The 19,091-nt window shown below is 59.4% G+C and overlaps 1 protein-coding gene across 2 annotated transcripts; it reads left to right on the forward strand.

Annotated features, from left to right (window-relative positions):
• Positions 1-1,774: 1,774 nt before the first annotated feature.
• Positions 1,775-19,068, forward strand: EPHB4 (EPH receptor B4). 2 transcript variants are annotated; one of them, XM_080830599.1, is made up of 17 exons: positions 1,775-2,280; positions 4,946-5,016; positions 5,253-5,540; positions 6,252-6,648; positions 8,060-8,215; positions 8,331-8,663; positions 8,941-9,065; positions 9,669-9,834; positions 11,107-11,209; positions 11,437-11,501; positions 11,622-11,735; positions 11,849-12,096; positions 15,168-15,383; positions 15,671-15,820; positions 16,237-16,430; positions 16,617-16,772; positions 17,930-19,068. In XM_080830599.1, the coding sequence occupies exons 1-17, from the start codon at positions 2,229-2,231 to the stop codon at positions 18,057-18,059; spliced, it is 2,964 nt and encodes a 987-aa protein (XP_080686725.1). In that variant the 5' UTR covers positions 1,775-2,228; the 3' UTR covers positions 18,060-19,068. The 2 variants fall into 2 exon arrangements, with proteins under 2 accessions (XP_080686725.1, XP_080686726.1); XM_080830600.1 differs by having other exon boundaries at positions 8,959-9,065.
• Positions 19,069-19,091: the final 23 nt, after the last annotated feature.

The following is a 19,091-nucleotide window of genomic DNA, read 5'->3' on the forward strand; positions in this document are numbered from 1 at the left end:
ATGAGCTGTTAGGCCTCTGCACCCCTCTGTCTCATCAGCCCTCACCGCCCCCCACCTCATTTCTCTGTGCATCTGGGTGGGTCTCTCTCTACCATCCAGGTCATGCATCCCTCTAACACACCCCATAAGTATGAACTGCATCCCCCACCAAATGAGAAAATTCAAACAGTCAAGGGCTGAGGGAGGTTGAGCACAGAGCCCAGGGGGAGATAGAGACAGAATTTTTAGAGGAGAGAATCGGAGCGCACGGTGAGAACAAGGAAAAGTGTGTGTGTGTGTGTGTGTGTGTGTGTGTTCTGCTTGAGGAGGTGGGCGGATAACCTGGAGGAAAAGCTGAATAAGAGAAGAGAGACCCGGCTGGAATCGGGGAGGGAGGAGGGGATTCCCGGTTCTGGCCTGGTCTGCCTGGCTCCAGCCAAGCCGGCTGTTTCCTGCCCTCTGTGACCCCCCACCCCGGAGCAGGACCCAGGCAGGGCGGCGAGGAAGGGCAGGGGTGTGGGGAGCAGCACTTGTGGCAGGGAGATAAGTTCGCTGGGACAAGAGGTCACTGCGGGTCTTGGCTGTCCTCTCTGCGGGGTTAGCGGCCCTTGCCAGCCCCGCCCCCCCACCCCCCGCCCCAAACTCTCAGGGCATCAAGGATTCCTCCTTCCCTCTCTCGGCCACTCAGGAACTCCAGACTCTGTCTCCCTTACATTTCTGAGTCTAAACCCTTTCCTTCGTCTATTCACTGGCCAACTCCTGGCCTCGCCTTCCATCCATCCCGCTACCCACACTATAGGTGCCCTGACCTAGAAGGGGGTTGGTGGGAGGAGCACTGCTTTCCTGGACCCTCCCCTCTAACTGATGGGATCGGGTGGGGGCGGGGGAGGGAGGTGGCGGCGATGGGAGGAAGCGCCCTCCCAGACATCCCGAGGGCCCCCAGGAGCCAGACAGGAAACAGCCTCGGGAAAGACAGCGGCAGCCCCGGCCCAGCCCCAGGGGTCAGGACTGCGGCGGCCAGGAGCCCTCCCAGTGAGAGTGAAGATGGTGATTTGGGATTCCATCCAGACCCTTTACTCTCTCGGTCCCACCTACCTTTTATTTACTCCTGCCTCTTTTTTTTCTATACTCCTCCCCATCTCAAACCAGTTGCCCCACTTCCCACATTTTCCTGCGCGATGTACCTAATGTTTGTTGAATGATTGTGTGAACGTTCGCTCCAGCGTCATCTAAGCTGGGGTCGCTGCCGCGGGGTACAACGCGCCACCCTCCATCCTCAAAAGCTTCCCCCAAACATGGTCCCCTGCGCCAACTGTGGGGTGGTGCGCGCATCCAGAAGTAGAATCCGAAGTCCGCGGGAAGGTTGGAGCGGGCTTCGAGCGCGCGGTGTACGTCTACGCGCACCTCCGGGAGGCCCTCGGTGCGGCTGGATGTGCTTCTCCGTTGCAGCGTGCTGGGTTGGGACCTGCCCCGGGGGTCGCTGGGCCCCGGCCCCGACACGCGCAGAGCCGGCCACCGTGCACGTCTGGGCGGTCCCCGGGCTCCGCGCCCGCCGCCCCTCCCCCTTCTCCAAACTTTCTCCCAACTTCCCGACCTGCTCCGCTCGGCGCCCCGCTCGGCTTCCCTCATGAATTATTCAGCAGCGCGCGCTCCAATCAGCGCGCCCCGGCCCCCAAGCCGAGCCCGGGCTGGGGGAGGGGGGAGCTCCCCGCCCCCCCACGCGCGCCCCTCCCTCCCCGGCCAGGCGCCGCCCGGCCCAGTCCCAACCCGGCCCAGCCCCGGCCCGCCCGGCCCCGCGCCGCAGTCTCCCTCCCTCCCGCTCCGTTCCCGCTCTGCTCCCACCCTCCCGGCCGGCGCGGAGCGCACTCGGCCCGGCGGCGCGAGCAGCACCGCTCCGGGGAGGGAGGGAGACCGCGAGCGGCCGGCCCACCCCCCAGCCAGCCGGGGCGGGACCCCGAGGCCCCGGAGGGACCCCGACTCCAGCCACGTCTCGCTCTGCGCCCGCCCGGCGCAGCCAGTGCGAAGACGCCCCCCGCCCGCCCGCGCGCGCGGCGGGGACGCGGGGCCACACCTGGGTGCCGCCGCCCCTTGACGGTGCCGGGCGCGCCCGCATGGGCCCGCGCTGAGGGCCCCGACCGAGAGTCCCGCGCGGGGAGTCGGCGTCAGCCCTCTCGGGGGGGGGGGTTCAGACCTGGGGGGGCTAGTGCCCCCCAAACTCGGATCGGATCTAACCCGAGAGAGGCGGCGCCATGGAACTCCGGGCTCTGCTTTGCTGGGCTTCGCTCGCCGCCGCCTTAGAAGGTGAGTTTCCCAGGGGGCACCCCGGCACTCCAGGGGCCCCCAAAGTTGGGCCTCGAAGTGAAAGGGCCGGCCTCTCTGCCCGTAGCCCGGCACCCCAACCCTGAACACTTCGGACCAATAGTGCTAGACCGGGCGGGGGGGCGGGGAGGAGGCGGCCCTGCGGGGAGTGGAGTTTTCTTTTGTTTGGGAAAGAGAAGGAGTGGAGCTCCGTCCCGGGAGGTGCCCCTGCCCCGGCTTCCCAGACTCTTAGCCCTGATTCTGTACGCCCTTGGCAGCCTCGCCTTTTCTCCTTACTCCAATCTCTGGGAAGTTTCTGTCCTCCTTCCCACCACTGCCAAACATGAGGAAACGTTTCTGGAGGAACTGCAGACAAGGCAGAACTTTGTGCTAGGCCAGAAAACTGACCCCAACCCCCATTCCTCCGCGTTCACACCTTGATCCTGCAGCTCCCTGGGCCCCTGGCGGGCCGGCCACCATCTGTGCTAACTCTCGGGTCGCCCAGATCTCCCCCAAAGCCACTGCCTCTGCTGCAGTGAGGCCCCCTCCCTAGTTTCCCCAGGCTGCACCCCAGCCCTTTAAATGCCATCTAGACCCCCAGCCCTGCCAGAGTCCAGCCTGAGTCCCTTTCTCCAACCCTACGGGCCGGCAGAAACTGACCTTCACAGTCCCCGTGGCACCTGAACTTAGCCTAACTACAGATCTCTTTAAATTTCTGATTTTTCTGTGTCCCCCCCCAACATGTTTCTTCATCCATGAGTCTTTTCCCTCCCTTCACCCCCTAGAGGGGGAGCCAAGAGCCCTATAAACCCTCCTCCTCCAGCCCTAATCTCCTCTCAATGAGCTGCCTCCTTCCCTCCTTCACTGCCTGGAATCAAAAGGGTCTCTGGGGGGGGCTGCTGAGAAGGTGGAATCAAAGGCAGTTAGAAACCCCGCTCCCCCAGACTGGGCAGTGCTGCTCTGGGCCGGGGATCAAAGGCTGGGGATGGGGAGAGGAGACCCTTGCCTGGCTCGGAGACAGAGGGGAAATTACTGGGAGGAAGGCAGGCAAAGTGGGGAGAGTCCCCCCCCACCCCAGGGCGAAGTATGGTGAGAGGGAGGGAAAGAGGCGAAGGAGAAAGGGGGTCAGGCTTCCAGGCTGCTACCTAAGTGCTTTCCAAGCCCGAGGCCTGCACTAAGCGCTTGACATGTTCACCTTCCCAGCAGCCCTAAGGTGGGACGGATCGTTGCCCCCATTTTACAGATGGGGAAACTGAGGCTTAAAGAGGCGTTAAGTAACCTGCCCGTGGCTGCATGTCCCTGTGAAGGTGAAAGGCGGGAGGTGGAAAACGGAGGAGGGATGGCGACGGTCAGAAAAGGAGGTGGCCAGAGGGCAGGGGAGAGAGGTGAGAGGCAGAAGAACTGTCAGATGGCTCTCTCAGCCCGAGAGAGAGAGGAGGAGAGAAAGTGAGTCGCTCAGAGTGTGCGGAGGACAGCCCCGAAACAGACAGTGTGTGAATTGGAGACAGGAAAACACTATCCAGCCGGGAACAATGGAGGGTGGAGACGGCAGCCTCTATCCACCCTCTTCCCAGAACCCGGGCATCCTGTCCCCAGCGTGCGGGGCTGGCTCCTGCCACCCCCGGGGGGCCCAGGCCTCACCTCAGCCTGGCCGGGGTCCCTCCTGACCCTTTGCCCTTGCGGGAACATTACTTGGTCCTTGGGAGGAGGCTGCCCCACCCACCCACCTTCCCTTCCCTTTTCTCCCGCAGCCCCCACGGAGCAGCGGTGGGAGCGGGGAGCGAGGCTGGGGGAACCTGGTCCCAGGTGTGCTGCTGGCTCTCCTGGGGGGCCCCCCCACATGGCACTGGCCTCCCGGGGGATTCCCCTGCCCTCCCTCCACCCTCCACTGCCAGGGGCTGTGATGTTTCTCCTAATCCCCCCTTCCACCAGAGCCCCACCCCTCCCTCGATGCCCCTCCCCTGAGACCAGAGCGGAGCCAGGTGTGTTCAACCCCTCCGCACACACACCCCTAAAATCTCCTCCCCTTTTCCTTCCCGTAACCAAATCCAGATGTGAGGCCTCTGCAGGCAGGGGCCAGGGCGGGAACCCAAGCATCCTGGCCTCCAGCACTTCCTCCTCTGACAGCAGGGAGAGCTCTTGGCGGGGGGCCAGGGGGAGGGGGCGGCAGGGCTGGGCTGGGTACCACCCTCGGGGATCTGAAGGACTGCAGGGTTTGGTCTGAGAAGGGGGTGTGGGCCTGGAAGAGGGGAGTGGGAAGCCGCAGATTTGGGTTTGGTGCAGGGACTGCGGATTGGCAAGGAGGCAGGCCCTGGAAGGAGCGGTATCCCTGTTTCTTTGCCCTCCTCGGGTCAGGCCAGGTCGTGGCTCTAGTTTAACCCTGTCTGAGCTGTTTGCCCTTTTTCCCCCTCTCCTCAGGGCACAGCGGTTCTCAGACGCTTAGATCGGGGAGTCCCGAGCGGAGGCAGCCAGCTGGGAGGGGTGGGGTGGGGTGGGCACTCAGAAACAGCGATGAGAAAGGGGGCAGCAGAGGGCAGGGCTTGCCCACCCCCCTTCATCTCTTGGCTCAGTTGGTCCCAGTCCCACCAGCTTGGAGGATGCACCAGCCTCAGTCAGTTCCCAGGGATCTGGTCTGCCTGTGCTGACTGTGTCTGTCTGTCTGTCTTAGAGACCCTGTTGAACACAAAACTGGAAACTGCCGATCTGAAGTGGGTCACGTTCCCTCAGGTGGAGGGGCAGGTAAGGGCTGGGCCCAGAAGCCAGGGCTTGGAGGGACACCCAAGGAGGAGGAAGGACGAGGGTGTGTGGGCGCTGGCTTGCTGGGCACGCCACCAGCCCCCCACATCCCAGCAGCCGGGGCAGATGTCCTCTGAGCCCTTGCTCTCAGAGGTCCCCTTCCTCTAGCCCCTCCTGGATCTACGACAGACATCCTCCCACCGACCCTCCCCGCCGAGTTGACCCCCTTCTCCCCACAGTGGGAGGAGCTGAGCGGCCTGGATGAGGAACAGCACAGTGTGCGGACCTACGAGGTGTGCGACGTGCAGCGGGCGCCGGGCCTGGCCCACTGGCTGCGCACCGGCTGGGTCCCACGCCGAGGCGCCGTCCACGTGTACGCCACGCTGCGCTTCACCATGCTTGAGTGCCTCTCCCTGTCGCGGGCCGGGCGCTCTTGCAAGGAGACTTTCACTGTCTTCTACTTCGAGAGTGATGCTGACACGGCCACAGCCTTCACGCCAGCCTGGATGGAGAACCCCTACATCAAGGTACCCAGGCGCCCGCCCCCTCCCCCCACCACTGGTCCACGCAGTCTAGGAGCAGTGGATGAGCTTCCAAGGCCCTGCGCAGGGGCACTGGGGCCTGAAAGCAGGAGGCTGCATCCGGGGAGGAAAGAAGGTGGTCTGCTGCCTGGAGCAGTCACGAGTCTCAGGCAGGGCCCCCCGGGGGCGGTCGTCTGGGTCACCCTCTGCCCTTCTCTGATCTGAGTACACCTCGTCCTTCAGAGACCTCTCCTTAGTGTCAACTGATGCCTCACCCCAGAACGCCTTCTCCCTGGGTCTTCTACCTAATTCCTACTTGTCTTGAAAGCTTTAACTCCCAGGACATCCCTGCTATGGTGCCCGCCCTGGGGTCTCCCTTGTCATAGGTCTCATCATGCCTTTAACATACCCGTTTCTTTCGTTTCGGTTCCCTTGGCTCCAAGTGCAGGGCCTGGCCCAGAGTAGGTGTGGGGTGAGTGACTGAACAGAAAGGGGGTGCGGGACAGAGGCTGGATGCATCATAGGAGCTGAGCAAGCATTAATGGGTAATGTTGGGGCCCGCAGGAAAGGGCACCCTGGGAAAGGTAGAGAGAAAGCTCTGGAACAGGAGCTGAGGCGCTCAGGGAGAGGGTGAGCTGGGAAGAGGAAAACAGTCCACCTACCCGGTCCGTGGGGAGCCGAGGACCGCGGCAATGAGTCTCTTCGCTCACCTGGCAGGTGGACACAGTGGCCGCTGAGCACCTGACCCGGAAGCGCCCTGGGGCCGAGGCAACCGGCAAGGTCAACGTCAAGACGCTGCGTCTGGGCCCACTCACCAAGGCTGGCTTCTACCTGGCCTTCCAGGACCAGGGAGCCTGCATGGCCCTGCTGTCTCTGCGTCTCTTCTACAAGAAGTGCGCCCAGCTGACCGTGAACCTCACCCACTTCCCGGAGACGGTGCCTCGGGAACTTGTGGTGCCCGTGGCAGGGAGCTGCGTGGCTGACGCCGTCCCCACCCCTGGCCCCAGCCCCAGCCTCTACTGCCGGGAGGATGGCCAGTGGGCCGAGCAGCCGGTCACGGGATGCAGCTGTGCTGCGGGGTTCGAGGCCGTCGAGGGCAACACCCGGTGCAGAGGTAAGGGCTGGCGTCTTTCCTGGAAAGCTTGTCCGTCCACGCAGCGAGCGTCCTATACTCTGCTCTTGGACCCACTTACATTGCCATTTGGGACATTCTTGGTTCTCAGGGGCACGCGGAGGGCCTGTTTTCAGAGCCCCCAGCACCGATCCGAGCTCTTGTGCCGTCTTTCTCCTAACTGTGCGGCCGCTTTCTGGACACCAGGGCTGTTCTAAGGATGGGGGCGCTTTGCCGGGCTCTGAGGACAAAGGCGCCATGGTCTCTATCTCTTGCTCATTGTGGGTTTCCCCTAACTCCCTAGTTCTGAATTCTCACTCAGCTGTTTCTCTAGAGCAGGCGTTCGAAACCTGGGTTTTGTAGATAGAATGTAAGGGATCTGTGAACTTTTATAGAGAGAAGAAAATGATCTTATTATCACTCGTTTCCACCTGAAATTGAGTGACAGTGACAGAGCCCAGCGGTCACAGCAGGACCTGAGACTTGCACATCCTTCAGATCATGGCTATTTTCCTAGCCCGTTAGAGATGGTGTCATGATGCTCTTCTTAGCCTATCCCGTCTTCAGTATTACGGCAGCCCCTTAGACCAGCCTCTTACCCTGTAAATAAAGAAATGTACATGGTTCTTTGGCACCAACTTGCTTTCTTCATGTTTTGATCATTGTATTTCAGTTCACGGGGTTTCTTTGTGATCTCTGTGTTTTCTGGTGTGCATTTGTTTATTTAATTAATATTTTATTATACGAGAAAGAGAGCACGCGTGTGCGCACAAGCAGGGGGAGGGACAGAGGGAGAGGGAGAAGCAGACTCCCCACGGAGCAGGGAGCCCGATGTGGGGCTCGATCCCAGGACCCTGGGGTCATGACCTGAGCCGAAGACAGACATTCCAGCAACTGAGCTACCCACGCACTCCTGTGATGTGCATTTAAAAACATACTCTTGGGGCGCCTGGGTGACTCAGTGGGTTAAGCCTCTGCCTTCGGCTCTGGTCATGATCTCCGAGTCCTGAGATCGAGCCCCGCATCGGGCTCGCTGCTCAGCAGGAAGCCTGCTTCTTCCTCTCCCACTCCCTCTGCTTGTGTTCTCTCTCGCCGTGTCTCTCTCTCTCTCTCTCTGTCAAATAAATAAATAAAATCTTTTTAAAAAAATAAAATAAAAAATAAAAATATACTTCTGAGCAGGGGTCTGTGGGTTTCACCAGACCACCACAGGGTGTTCTGTGGTGGTGGTGGTGGGGGGGGTTTGAGGTTAACAAAGCTTAGAATCCCTGATCTGAACGGAGGGTCTCTTTCTTCTCTTAGACGTTCGGGTTCTGAGCTGTTCCCTCCCTGCGCCCCACTTTGCATCCCGTGCAACCTTGGGAGCAGCTAAAAGTTTCTGACGCGTGTTCTTGATGCCCGCGGTCTTTTCCAGCCTGCACCCAAGGCACCTTCAAGCCCTTGTCTGGCGAGGGGTCCTGCCAGCCGTGTCCCGCCAACAGCCACTCCAACACCATTGGCTCCTCCACCTGCCAGTGCCGTAATGGGTACTTCCGGGCCCGCACGGACTTCCGAGGTGCCCCCTGTACCAGTGAGTGACCGGTTGACCCCTCAGGTGGCGGGTGGACGCCCGGTGAGGCCTCCTGGGTGCCCCGCTGCCCCTCCCTGATGATCGGGTCGGCCTCTGACTCCCTGGTGTCCCGCAGCGCCCCCCTCTGCTCCAAGAAGCGTGGTTCCCCGTCTGAACGGCTCGTCCCTGCGCCTGGAGTGGAGTGCCCCCCTCGAGTCTGGGGGCCGAGAGGATCTCACCTACGCGCTGCGCTGCCGGGAGTGCCGCCCTGGGGGGTCCTGTACCCCCTGCGGAGGAGACCTGACCTTCGACCCTGGCCCCCGGGACCTTGTAGAGCCCTGGGTGGCCGTTCGCGGGCTGCGTCCGGATTTCACTTACACCTTCGAGGTCACCGCCTTGAACGGGGTATCCTCCTTAGCCACCGGGCCGGTCCCGTTTGAGGCTGTGAATGTCACCACTGACCGTGAGGGTGAGATGGGGAGCCGATGGCCAGCCGGGAGGGAGGCGGGCAGCCTACAGGACTGAGGGGGAAGAGACAGTGGCGGGGGGACCCTGGGGTCGCCGGGAAGCGTGGAGGGTCAGGCTGAGAGGCAGACAGGAGAGGGAAAAGGGGTACAGACTCCAGGATGGGGCAGAGAGGGTCAGAGGGCGCTCTTGAAACAGCTGAGACGAGCGTAGCCAGCAGAGGCAGAGCTGGGAAAGATCAGGACCAGACATGCCACGTGCAAATACCCTCTCCCTCACAGTACCACCCCCCGTGTCAGACATCCGGGTGACGCGGTCGTCACCCAGCAGCTTGAGCCTGGCGTGGGCTGTTCCCCGGGCACCCAGTGGGGCCGTGCTGGACTACGAGGTCAAGTACCACGAGAAGGTGAGACCGGGACGGCACCCTCGGGGTTTGGGGTCGACAGTGGGACGGGGGTTCCGGGGGCTGGCAGAATTCTGGGTCCCTGAGAGGTGGTGTTTTTGTTTGTCTGTTTGTTTTTTTTTAGAGTTTATTTATGTATTTGACAGACAAATATCACAAGTAGGCAGAGAGGCAGGCAGAGAGGGAGGGGAACGTAGGCTCCCTGCCGAACAGAGAGCCCGATGTGGGGCTCGATCCCAGGACCCTGGAATTATGACCTGAGCCAAAGGAAGAGGCTTTAACCCACTGAGCCACCCAGGTGCCCCCCTGAGAGGCGTTTGAAGTCCACCTGGGCCGGGTACTAGCTGTGTGACCTTGGGCCAGCCCCTTGGCCTCTCAGAATTCAACATCCCCAGTGTAAAACGGTTACAGTAACGGTACCAACCCCACAGAATTGCGGAAAGGATTAAATGCTCTAATGAAAGCCCAACGGCCAGCAGGCCCCACCTGCCGCACGGTGGCACCAGGATGCAAGTCTTGGGGGCACAGGGTCGGGGGGAGAGGTGGGAAGAGCAATGGAAATCGGGGAGCCCTGGTTTACCGCTGGCCCCTCCTCCCGCTGGACAGGGCACCGAGGGCCCCAGCAGCGTGCGGTTCCTGAAGACGTCGGAAAACCGGGCCGAGCTGCGGGGGCTGAAACGGGGGGCCAGCTACCTGGTCCAGGTGCGAGCACGCTCCGAGGCTGGCTACGGGCCCTTCGGCCAGGAGCACCACAGCCAGACCCAGCTGGACGGTGAGCCTGGGGAGGGGGGCAGGGCATGGGCAGGGGCGCTGCCCCGCCATCGCACGGGAGGCCTTTCCTCTGCCCTCGGAGGACCCCTAAAGTCACATTCCCACGCTCCCCTCTGTCAACCACGGGGCCTTTTGGCCTAGTGAGGGGAGCATCGGCTGCAGAAGCCAAAACCAACAGCTGGGAGGGAAGGCCTGCCCAGTGGCGTTCCAGCTGTGTGGCTCTCAGCAGAAGCCCAACCCTACAGCCCCTTCTCTCCTCCCCAGTTGGAGATACCACGAGGTCTCTCTCCCAAGGGTTCCAAGGATTAACTGAGGTGACACCTGTTCTTTTTTTTTTTTTTTTTTGGTAAAGATTTTTTTTTTAAATCTTATTTATTTGAGAGGGAGAGCAAGCATAGGCAGGGGGGAGGAGAAAAGGGAGAGGGAGGAGCAGAGCCCCTGAGGAGCAGGAAGCCCACTGATCCCAGGACCCTGAGATCATGACCTGAGCCGAAGGCAGACACTTAACTCCCTGAGCCCGACAGGCGCCCCGACACCCGCTCGCTGTAGTACGCTTGTTGGCCCAGTGGCTTTCTAAACCTTTTTACAGTTTTGAGACGTGATTCACATACCATACGACTCACCCTTTAAAGAGTACCGTTCAGTGGCTTTTGGCCTGTCCACAGCTGTGCAGCCATCGCCACAATTAATTGTAGAACATTTTAGCATCCAAAAAGAGACACCCCTTCAGTCAACCCCAGCCTCCGGCAAGTACTGCCTTACTTTTGTCTCTGTGGATTTGCCCATTCTGGACAGTCACACAAATGGAGCCTCTTGTGACCGGGTTCCTCCTCTACTTGGCACAGGGTCCGCATGGTCTGTCCGTGTTGGGGTGTGTAGTCCACACCGTTTACGGCTGGAAATAGTCCATGTATAGCGCTAGCGTGTTTTCTTCATCCATTCATCTGTTGACGGACGTCTGGGTTCTTTCCACATTTTGGCTGCAGACCTTGTCGTTTTTAGCCCCCGGGGCCTCCTGTGGCCACCAGTATTTATAACTGAACGGAACGAAACCCGCTCTCGCCCTAACGAGGTTGGGAAACTTCCTCCTTTTCCCGGAGGGACTTCGCAGGAGCCCGCGCCGGCGGAAAGCAATTTGGAAACCGTGGTGCTTTCCCGCACCTGCCCCACCGCCGGGGGCCTGTTCTCAGGGGAGCACAACTCGGGCCTTGAGGCTGGTGTGGGGTCCCCGGGACCCGTCGGCTTCTTCTGATCGCAGCTTTTCTCCCCCCAGAGAACGAGAGCTGGCGGGAGCAGCTGGCCCTGATCGCGGGCACGGCCGTCGTGGGTGTGGTGCTGGTCCTGGTGGTCATTGTCATTGCTGTTCTCTGCCTCAGGTGAGCACTCCGGGGCACCCGGAGGCCCTTGGGAGGAGGGCGGGTGTAGACAGCCCCCTGCCCTCTTGCAGCAGGCGAGCCTCCCTCCGTGCCCCAGGATAGTTGTTTTCTCTCTGAAGCTTCTCTGATCCCCGCTCCTCCTCCCCCGCCCCCCGTACCCCATCCTGTCCCTCTGGAAACACAGAGATGGGTGATTCCGTTTACCTTTTCTTTCCCGTCGGCCTCAGGAAGCAGAGCAGCGGGAGGGAAGCCGAGTACTCGGACAAACACGGACAGTATCTCATCGGGCACGGTGGGTAGGCCTGTGCCGAGGGACACGGGGCTGGGGCAGGAGCGGTGAGCCCAGAATCAGGCCTCGGCGTGCAGGGGAGGTTGTCTCTCGGTTAACGGGACCCCTCGTGTGGTTCCTCAGGTACTAAGGTCTACATTGACCCCTTCACTTATGAAGACCCCAATGAGGCTGTGCGGGAATTTGCGAAGGAGATCGATGTCTCCTACGTCAAGATCGAGGAGGTGATCGGCGCAGGTGAGAGGGGAGATGGGCGCCCGGGGTGGGCAAGATGGGTGTGGGGGGGAGTACAGGGAAGGGGGGCCGGTCAGCGCGCAGAGGAGGGCTGACCCTCAGCATCCTTCCCGAAGGCGAGTTTGGCGAGGTGTGCCGGGGGCGGCTCAAGGCCCCGGGGAAGAAGGAGAGCTGTGTGGCCATCAAGACCCTGAAAGGCGGCTACACGGAGCGGCAGCGGCGGGAGTTCCTAAGTGAGGCCTCCATCATGGGCCAGTTCGAGCACCCCAACATCATCCGTCTGGAGGGCGTGGTCACCAACAGCGTGCCCGTTATGATCCTCACCGAGTTCATGGAGAACGGCGCCCTGGACTCCTTCCTGCGGGTGAGCCCCCTGCCCCCCGAGCCCCCGCCCTCCCCCAGCACAGCCAAGGAGCTCAGAACCGGGACGGATGCTGGGGTGCACGTCACACCCCCTGTGCCCCTTGACCTCCCTCTAGGACAGCTGGAGTTTCAGGCACCGGCCTTTCCTGCGGCCGTGAGTGGAAATGGTCCATCTGTGGGGCTGGCAGACCCAGGATTTGGAGGGGTGGTCATTTGTCCCCTTGACAAGTACTTCCTGAGCATTCTCTGGTGCTTCAGGCACTATCCTAGGTGCTGGGAATCAAGCCATGAACATCTCTGCCCTTGGCAGTGTAACAGAGGAGACAAGTCACCAAACAAGCTTTCACAAACACTTTTTCTTTCTTTCTTTTTTTTTTTTTTTTTGGATTTTATTTATTTATTTGACAGAGAGAGATCACAAGTAGGCAGAGAGAGGCGGGGGAGGCAGGCTCCCTGCTGAGCAGAGAGCCCGATGCGGGGCTCGATCCCAGAACCCTGGGATCATGACCTGAGCCTTGAAGGCAGAGGCTTAACCCACTGAGCCACCCAGGTGCCCCCAAACAAGCTTTTAAAAAGTTTGGGGAAGTGGCTTGAAATGCTGGGCAGGAGCGTATTTTGTCACTTGAACAGGTTTTCCTGGGTATTATTTTATTTTTCCACATTACTATACATCCTTTTTAAAAAATCAAAACGTCCTGCAGAGCAAAATGACATTGCGTTTAACAGAAGTGCGACATTTCCGTGGGATTATTCAGTTCCCAGTCCTACTCACATTTCCCTGGTTGTCCCCCAACGTGTCTCTTCCTCCTGGTTTCTACAAACCAGGATCCAGTTCGGATCAAGCATGGGACCCAGTGGTCATTTCTTTGAGCCTCTTCGACATCCAGGAACAGTCCCTTGTTAAGACACTGACATGCTGAAAAGCTGGGCCTCTGAGCCCCTTGAATGTGTCGCCTTCTGGATCGATCGGCTTCTTCCCTGTGGAATTGGTTAGCTTGTTTCTCTAGTTAAGATAGATCTAATGTTTTGATAAGTCCAAAAATCAGTATCCGTGGCTAGCCTACATTGGGGTGCTATGTGCCTCGCACAGCGCCCCGTCGAAGACGGGCTTCCTGGCTGTCATCAGGAGAGGTGCCAAGGCAGGCCCCAGTAGTGTGATGACAGCAGACCCTCCACTGTCGACACTGTTCCGTTGGTACCAGACAAAGGTCTGGTTGCCTGGAGGGGAGGGGATTTACTATAGAAGAGCCGACCTTTGTGTAGATGGGAAAGAGCCAACCACAAACAGATGGGGGAGAAGCATATTGGGGGAACCAGAGCAGACAGGAGCCCGGCATGTTCAAACGGCAGAAAGGTCAAGGGCACCTGGGTGGCTCAGTTACCAAAGTGTCTGCCTTTGGTGCAGGTCATGATCCCCGGGTCCTGGGATCGAGCCCCACATTGGGCTCTCCACTTAGTGGGAAATCTGCTTCTCCTTCTGCCTCTGCCCCTCCCTCTGCTCATGCACACTTGTGCACTGTCTAATAAATAAGTAAATAATCTTTAAAAGCAAAACAAAAGGCAGGAAGGCCAGTAAATGGGACGCCTGGTGGCTCAGTGGGTTAAGCCCCTGCCTTTGGCTCAGGTCATGATCCCAGGGTCCTGGGATCGAGCCCCGCATCGGGCTCTCTGCTCAGCGGGGAGCCTGCTTCCCCCTCTCTCTCCGCCTCTCTGCCTACTTGTGATCTCTCTCTCTGTCAAATAAATAAAGGAAGGAAGGAAGGAATGCCAGTAAAACTGGCCCGAGCAGAGGAACAGTGGTACATTTTGATGTACATAGTGGTCAGACCCCATGAGCCCTTAAGGAATTTGGATTTGATTAGAAGTTCAAGGGGTTGCCAAGGGATTTCAGCTGGAGAGGGGTGATTTCAGGAGCTCCGTTTGGTGGTGCTGGGGACCAAGAGCCAGGAACCAGTGGGAAGACTTACAGTCCTTCGGGGTGTGAGGGTTGTGGTGGGATGTGGGGAAGTGGCTGCATTTGGAACATGTTTTGGAGGCAGAACCTGCTGCTGGATTGTAAGTGGCTGGTAAGGAAGAGAGAAATCACAGACTCCGGGGTCTGCCCTGAGCATCTGGCCAGCGGTGTTTCCACAAGCTGAGATTCAAGGCCTGGGGTAGATACAGGCTTGGAGGATGGATTCAGGCTTCAAGGTTTTGAGCTCCGTCCTGGCCCTGCTTGGCTGCTACGGGTCCCCTGGGTGCTTCCTGAACCCAGAGTATGGGATTCTTTCAGTGTGACTGGCTAGCTTATCTGGTGAGAGCAGACCCTGTCGAGGTCAAGGTCAAGCTTTCGGTTTTGGTTTTGGGGCTGTGGTCATTGATCACACCCCGTTTTTCACTGCTCTGGGAAGCTACACACAGCTGGTCCAAGAGGGCTGAGCAAGTTTGCTCTGGGTTGGCCCCTGTGCGTCTGCGCCTGTAGACAGGTAGCTCCGAGCACACTCCAACTGTCCAACCTCTGTTGCTGCCCTATAGCCCATAAAATGAACGTACTAGATCATAAGCATTTGTTGAGTACACCCTGGATGTAGAGCTCTGTACTAGAGTAAATAGAAGAAAATGTTAACGTAATCTCTTTACAACAATTTTTTTTTAAAGATTTATTTGTTTATTTATTTGAGAGAGCGTGCGCGAGCGAGAGGAGTTGGGGGAGGAGGGGCAGAGGCAGAGGGAGAGAGGCAGACTCAGCAGACTCTGGGCTGAGCCTGGAGTCCCTCGCGGGGCTCGATCTCACGACCTTGAGATCATCGCCTGAGCGAAAATCAAGAGTCGGACCCCTCACTGACTGAGCCACCCGGGCGCCCCTCGTCATAATCTTAAGCGTCATGTCAGGTTAGCGCGGCGAGAGCTGAGAGAGCTCAGGAAGGGTAAGAGAGCGGGACAGGGCTTGCCTGGGAAGTCAGCAGGCCTGCCATGCACGGGAGCGTGAATGAGATGGCTCTGCGAGTGGCAGATCGGGTTCAGAGCGTGGAGGGCAGGGGGGAGGGCAGGTGAGCGGTCCTGACCTTGCCCTCTCCCTTGTCCAATCTCCAGCTGAACGATGGGCAGTTCACGGTCATCCAGCTGGTGGGCATGCTGCGGGGCATCGCCTCGGGCATGCGCTACCTTGCCGAGATGAGCTACGTCCACCGAGACCTGGCCGCCCGCAACATCCTGGTCAACAGCAACCTCGTCTGCAAGGTGTCGGACTTCGGGCTTTCCCGGTTCCTGGAGGAGAACTCTTCTGATCCCACCTACACGAGCTCTCTGGTGAGGCCAGGGGACCCGCGTCTGAACTTGGTTCTTAGGGCCAGGTGGGGAAGGTGGGGAGGTGGAGGGATTGACAGTTCTGGTTCAGGGACCGGATGTAGGCACAGACTGTGGAGGGGGCGGTCAGCTTAGGGAACCCGACTTCCAGTGTCCAGGAAAAGAACAGTTAAGGAGCTGTGTGTCTGAGTCCCAGAAAGAAATGGGGTCTGGGGGAAAGGCAGAGGTGGGGGGCAGGATGCCTGGGTCCTGTGAGTCCCTCAGCTCACCTTTTCTTCTCGCATCTTTAGGGTGGAAAGATTCCCATCCGATGGACAGCCCCCGAGGCCATTGCCTTTCGGAAGTTCACATCTGCTAGTGACGCCTGGAGCTACGGAATTGTGATGTGGGAGGTCATGTCATTTGGGGAACGACCATACTGGGACATGAGCAATCAGGATGTGAGTATCCCGTGGTCCTATCTACCGAGCTTTCCTGGAATGTTCTTTCATGGGGGGTATGGGGTGTTGGGAGGAGTGGGGTCCCCAGAGAGCCCATCACTGTTGGGTCATTGAGGGAGGCACAAAGTAGAGTTGATCTTTGTATCCGAGACTTTGATAGAGCACGTCTGGTCACAGAAGGACACGGAGAAGGAGGGCAGGGTTGGGAAGTTACTCATCTAGATCTTGGCCCAGGAGCCACTGGGGGCATCAAACCACAGCCACCTTCGACCTCGGCCAGGAGGACCCCGAGTCTGCCATTCTCGGGGCCTGTGGCACCTGTCCCAGCATCTGCTGAGTCACCATCTTCTGGGGGTCCTCTGGCACCCTTGTTCTCCTGGGAGATCCTCACCCAGTGCGTGTGCCTGTCATTTCAGGTGATCAATGCCATTGAACAGGACTACCGGCTGCCCCCGCCCCCAGACTGCCCCACGTCCCTGCACCAGCTCATGCTGGACTGTTGGCAGAAGGACCGGAATGCACGGCCCCGCTTCCCCCAGGTGGTCAGTGCCCTTGACAAGATGATCCGGAACCCGGCCAGTCTCAAAATCGTGGCCAGGGAGAACAGCGGGTGAGGACCCCAGAGGGTAGGCCTCCTTCCCACATTCTGCCGCCACCTGAGAACCACGCCCCCCTCCCCCTCAGAAGTATCCCCGGTGGTATGTGGGATTGTCCATTGTCCTTGTCTGTGGCTCAAAGTCCCTGCCCTGACGTAGCCCCAGAACTCAGCACACCCCTCCTCACCCTTGCCTTCTAGGGCCTCACACCCGCTCCTAGATCAGCGGCAGCCTCACTACTCCGCTTTTAGCTCGGTGGGTGAGTGGCTTCGAGCCATCAAGATGGGACGATACGAAGAAAGTTTTGCAGCCGCTGGCTTTGGCTCCTTCGAACTGGTCAGCCAGATCTCCGCTGAGTAAGTCGTGGCAAGGACTGGAGGTGGCGGCTGAGATCCAGGCAGTGTCAGGGGCACCTGGGGACGAGAATCAGGCCTGCCAGTTTAGCGGGGACCTTTGCAGGCAACTCCTGGCGCCAACTCTGTTACCTAGAGTACCGCAAAGTAGTAGCTCTGGGGACTGAGGGCCTAGGGAGTCTTCCTGGACCCGCCTCACCCCCTTGAGCCACCTCAGCCCCGGGCCATCTTGCTCCTGTCCTGCCCTGTGTATCTCTCCTTGTGCATCTATCTACATTCCAGACCCTGCTCTCACATTAACAAAGTGTCAGCTCTGGCTGCTTTCCCACCCATAAAAGGAGAAGGTTGGACGGGGTTTTGGAGACCATTTCCAGCTTTAATGTTAAATGGTTTTATGGCTCCAACGCCTCCCCAGCACTGTGTCCCCCTAGTTGGCCTCTCTGGTTCTCTACCTCTCTTGCCTGCGCATTTCCCCCCCCCCCAGGCTCTCTTTGCAGCCCAGGTTTGAATAACACAGGGAAGGAAGAGAAATCTGGAACCCGAGGGCGGGAGGCAGTCTCCCGGTGGGGCAGACCATGCCCCCCTCCCCCGCCCTGACCTGTTCCAGCGCTGCCCTGACACAGGTCCCTGCTCTCCATTTCCCACCTCTGCTGTTTTCCCTTATCTCAGGCTCCAGGCCTCAGGATGGAGGGGTGGGGGTGGGGAGCAGCTCGTATTCACTCCGCCTCACCCCTTCCTCCCCACCCGCTCTTCCCCTTTTGGGCTTTTTCCTTCTGACTTCTCTTTTCTCCTCTAGAGAAATCTGGGCAGCCTCGTCCCCCCCCTCACCGTCATTTTGTGCGCTTTTCTCTCTTTCATTCCAACCCCTTCGCTGATTCTCTGCCCTTTCCTAATCCTTGCCGGAGCCCCAACTACAGCCCCGCAACCTCCCGTCTCTGGCCAGCCCTGCTGCACCCCTCCACTGCAGCTGCGCAGGACTGCCTCCAGCTCCCAAAACCTCTGGCAACTGCCCGCAACTATTGGCAACTGTTGACGCGTACCCCTCCCCTGCTGGCCTTCCTGATTGGCTGACATTCCAGAGGCGGGGCGTGGTGTCTGGCGCTAAGACAACCTCCCTGGGAGCCCCGCGGCCTCACCTAGCTCTCTCCCTTCTTCCCCAGGGACCTGCTCCGAATTGGAGTCACTCTGGCGGGGCACCAGAAGAAAATCCTGGCCAGTGTCCAGCACATGAAGTCCCAGGCCAAGCCTGGAGCCCCAGGCGGGTCGGGAGCACCAGCCCCCCAGTACTGACCTGCACCTGCTTGTCTGCCCCACACGGCTCTGGAGCGGCAGGAACTTCCCAGCTGGGGATACAGCTCCCCTTCTTCCTGGGCAGAGCCGGAGGGAGGACCCGAGAGGTCACCATACCTGGGCCCCACTGGATTGCACTTTGAACCCATGGGGGTTGGTGGGGGGGGGCGGGGGGGAGCCGGCAATTTGGAGAGACAGGATTTGAGGATTCTGCCATGGGAGTGTAGAAATCATCACATGCCCCCCAGGCGGGAAGCCCTTCCCTCAGGATTGGGTGTGACCAGAGGGAAAAGGAAGCGCCTCTAATCTGCCAGCTTCCCAGGGCTGGTTGGGCTCGATTCCCACAGCCTCCCTCTGATCCCCAGTTAGGGCCCCACGTGCCCCTCCTCACCTCGAAGGGCCAGTGCACTGCCCTGCAGACCAAAGAGAAGAGGGTGACTAGCCTGAGAGCTCGGAAGTGGAGCGCGCCGCGTCTCGGCGGGAGGCGGGAAGGGGCGTCGTGGACCAGTGACAAAATCATTGGACGCGGATGTCCCCAACCTTGCTGCTGTCTTCCCGAACTCAGTTTTCCCCTGTAAATGCCCCTCCCCCATCTGCTGCCTTCATATTGAAGGTTTTCAAGTTTTAATTTTTTGTTTTGGTCTTATTTTTCCTCTCCCCGCCCCCCACACCCGTTTTTTTGTTGTTGTTCCTTGTTGTTTTGTTTTTCTCCTGTCCTTGTCATAACTCTCTGTGTTGGGGTGGGGAGGGCCTGTTTTATTATTGCCTCCTTTGCCCCGGGGTGAAACAGGGACTCATGGTCGTGTCTGTTTCCGGGATAGTGCCTTGGTCCCACCACAACTCCCAGACACCTTCCTGCCCCCACGGAGCCCCAAGCTGTGTCCATGAGGGAGTGTGGGGGGTGAGGTGGTGGTGGAAACCAGAGACAGACACCGGTGCTTGGAGGGATTCTTAAATTATATTTAAAACATTTTTTTTTTGTATAAATAAAAGAAAATGGGAAGCGTTGCAGTCCTGGGGGTGTTTGAAGTG

The sequence above is a fragment of the Martes martes genome, assembly GCF_963455335.1.
Source record: "Martes martes genome assembly, chromosome: 18".
In the NCBI taxonomy this organism is placed as follows: Eukaryota; Metazoa; Chordata; class Mammalia; order Carnivora; family Mustelidae; genus Martes; species Martes martes.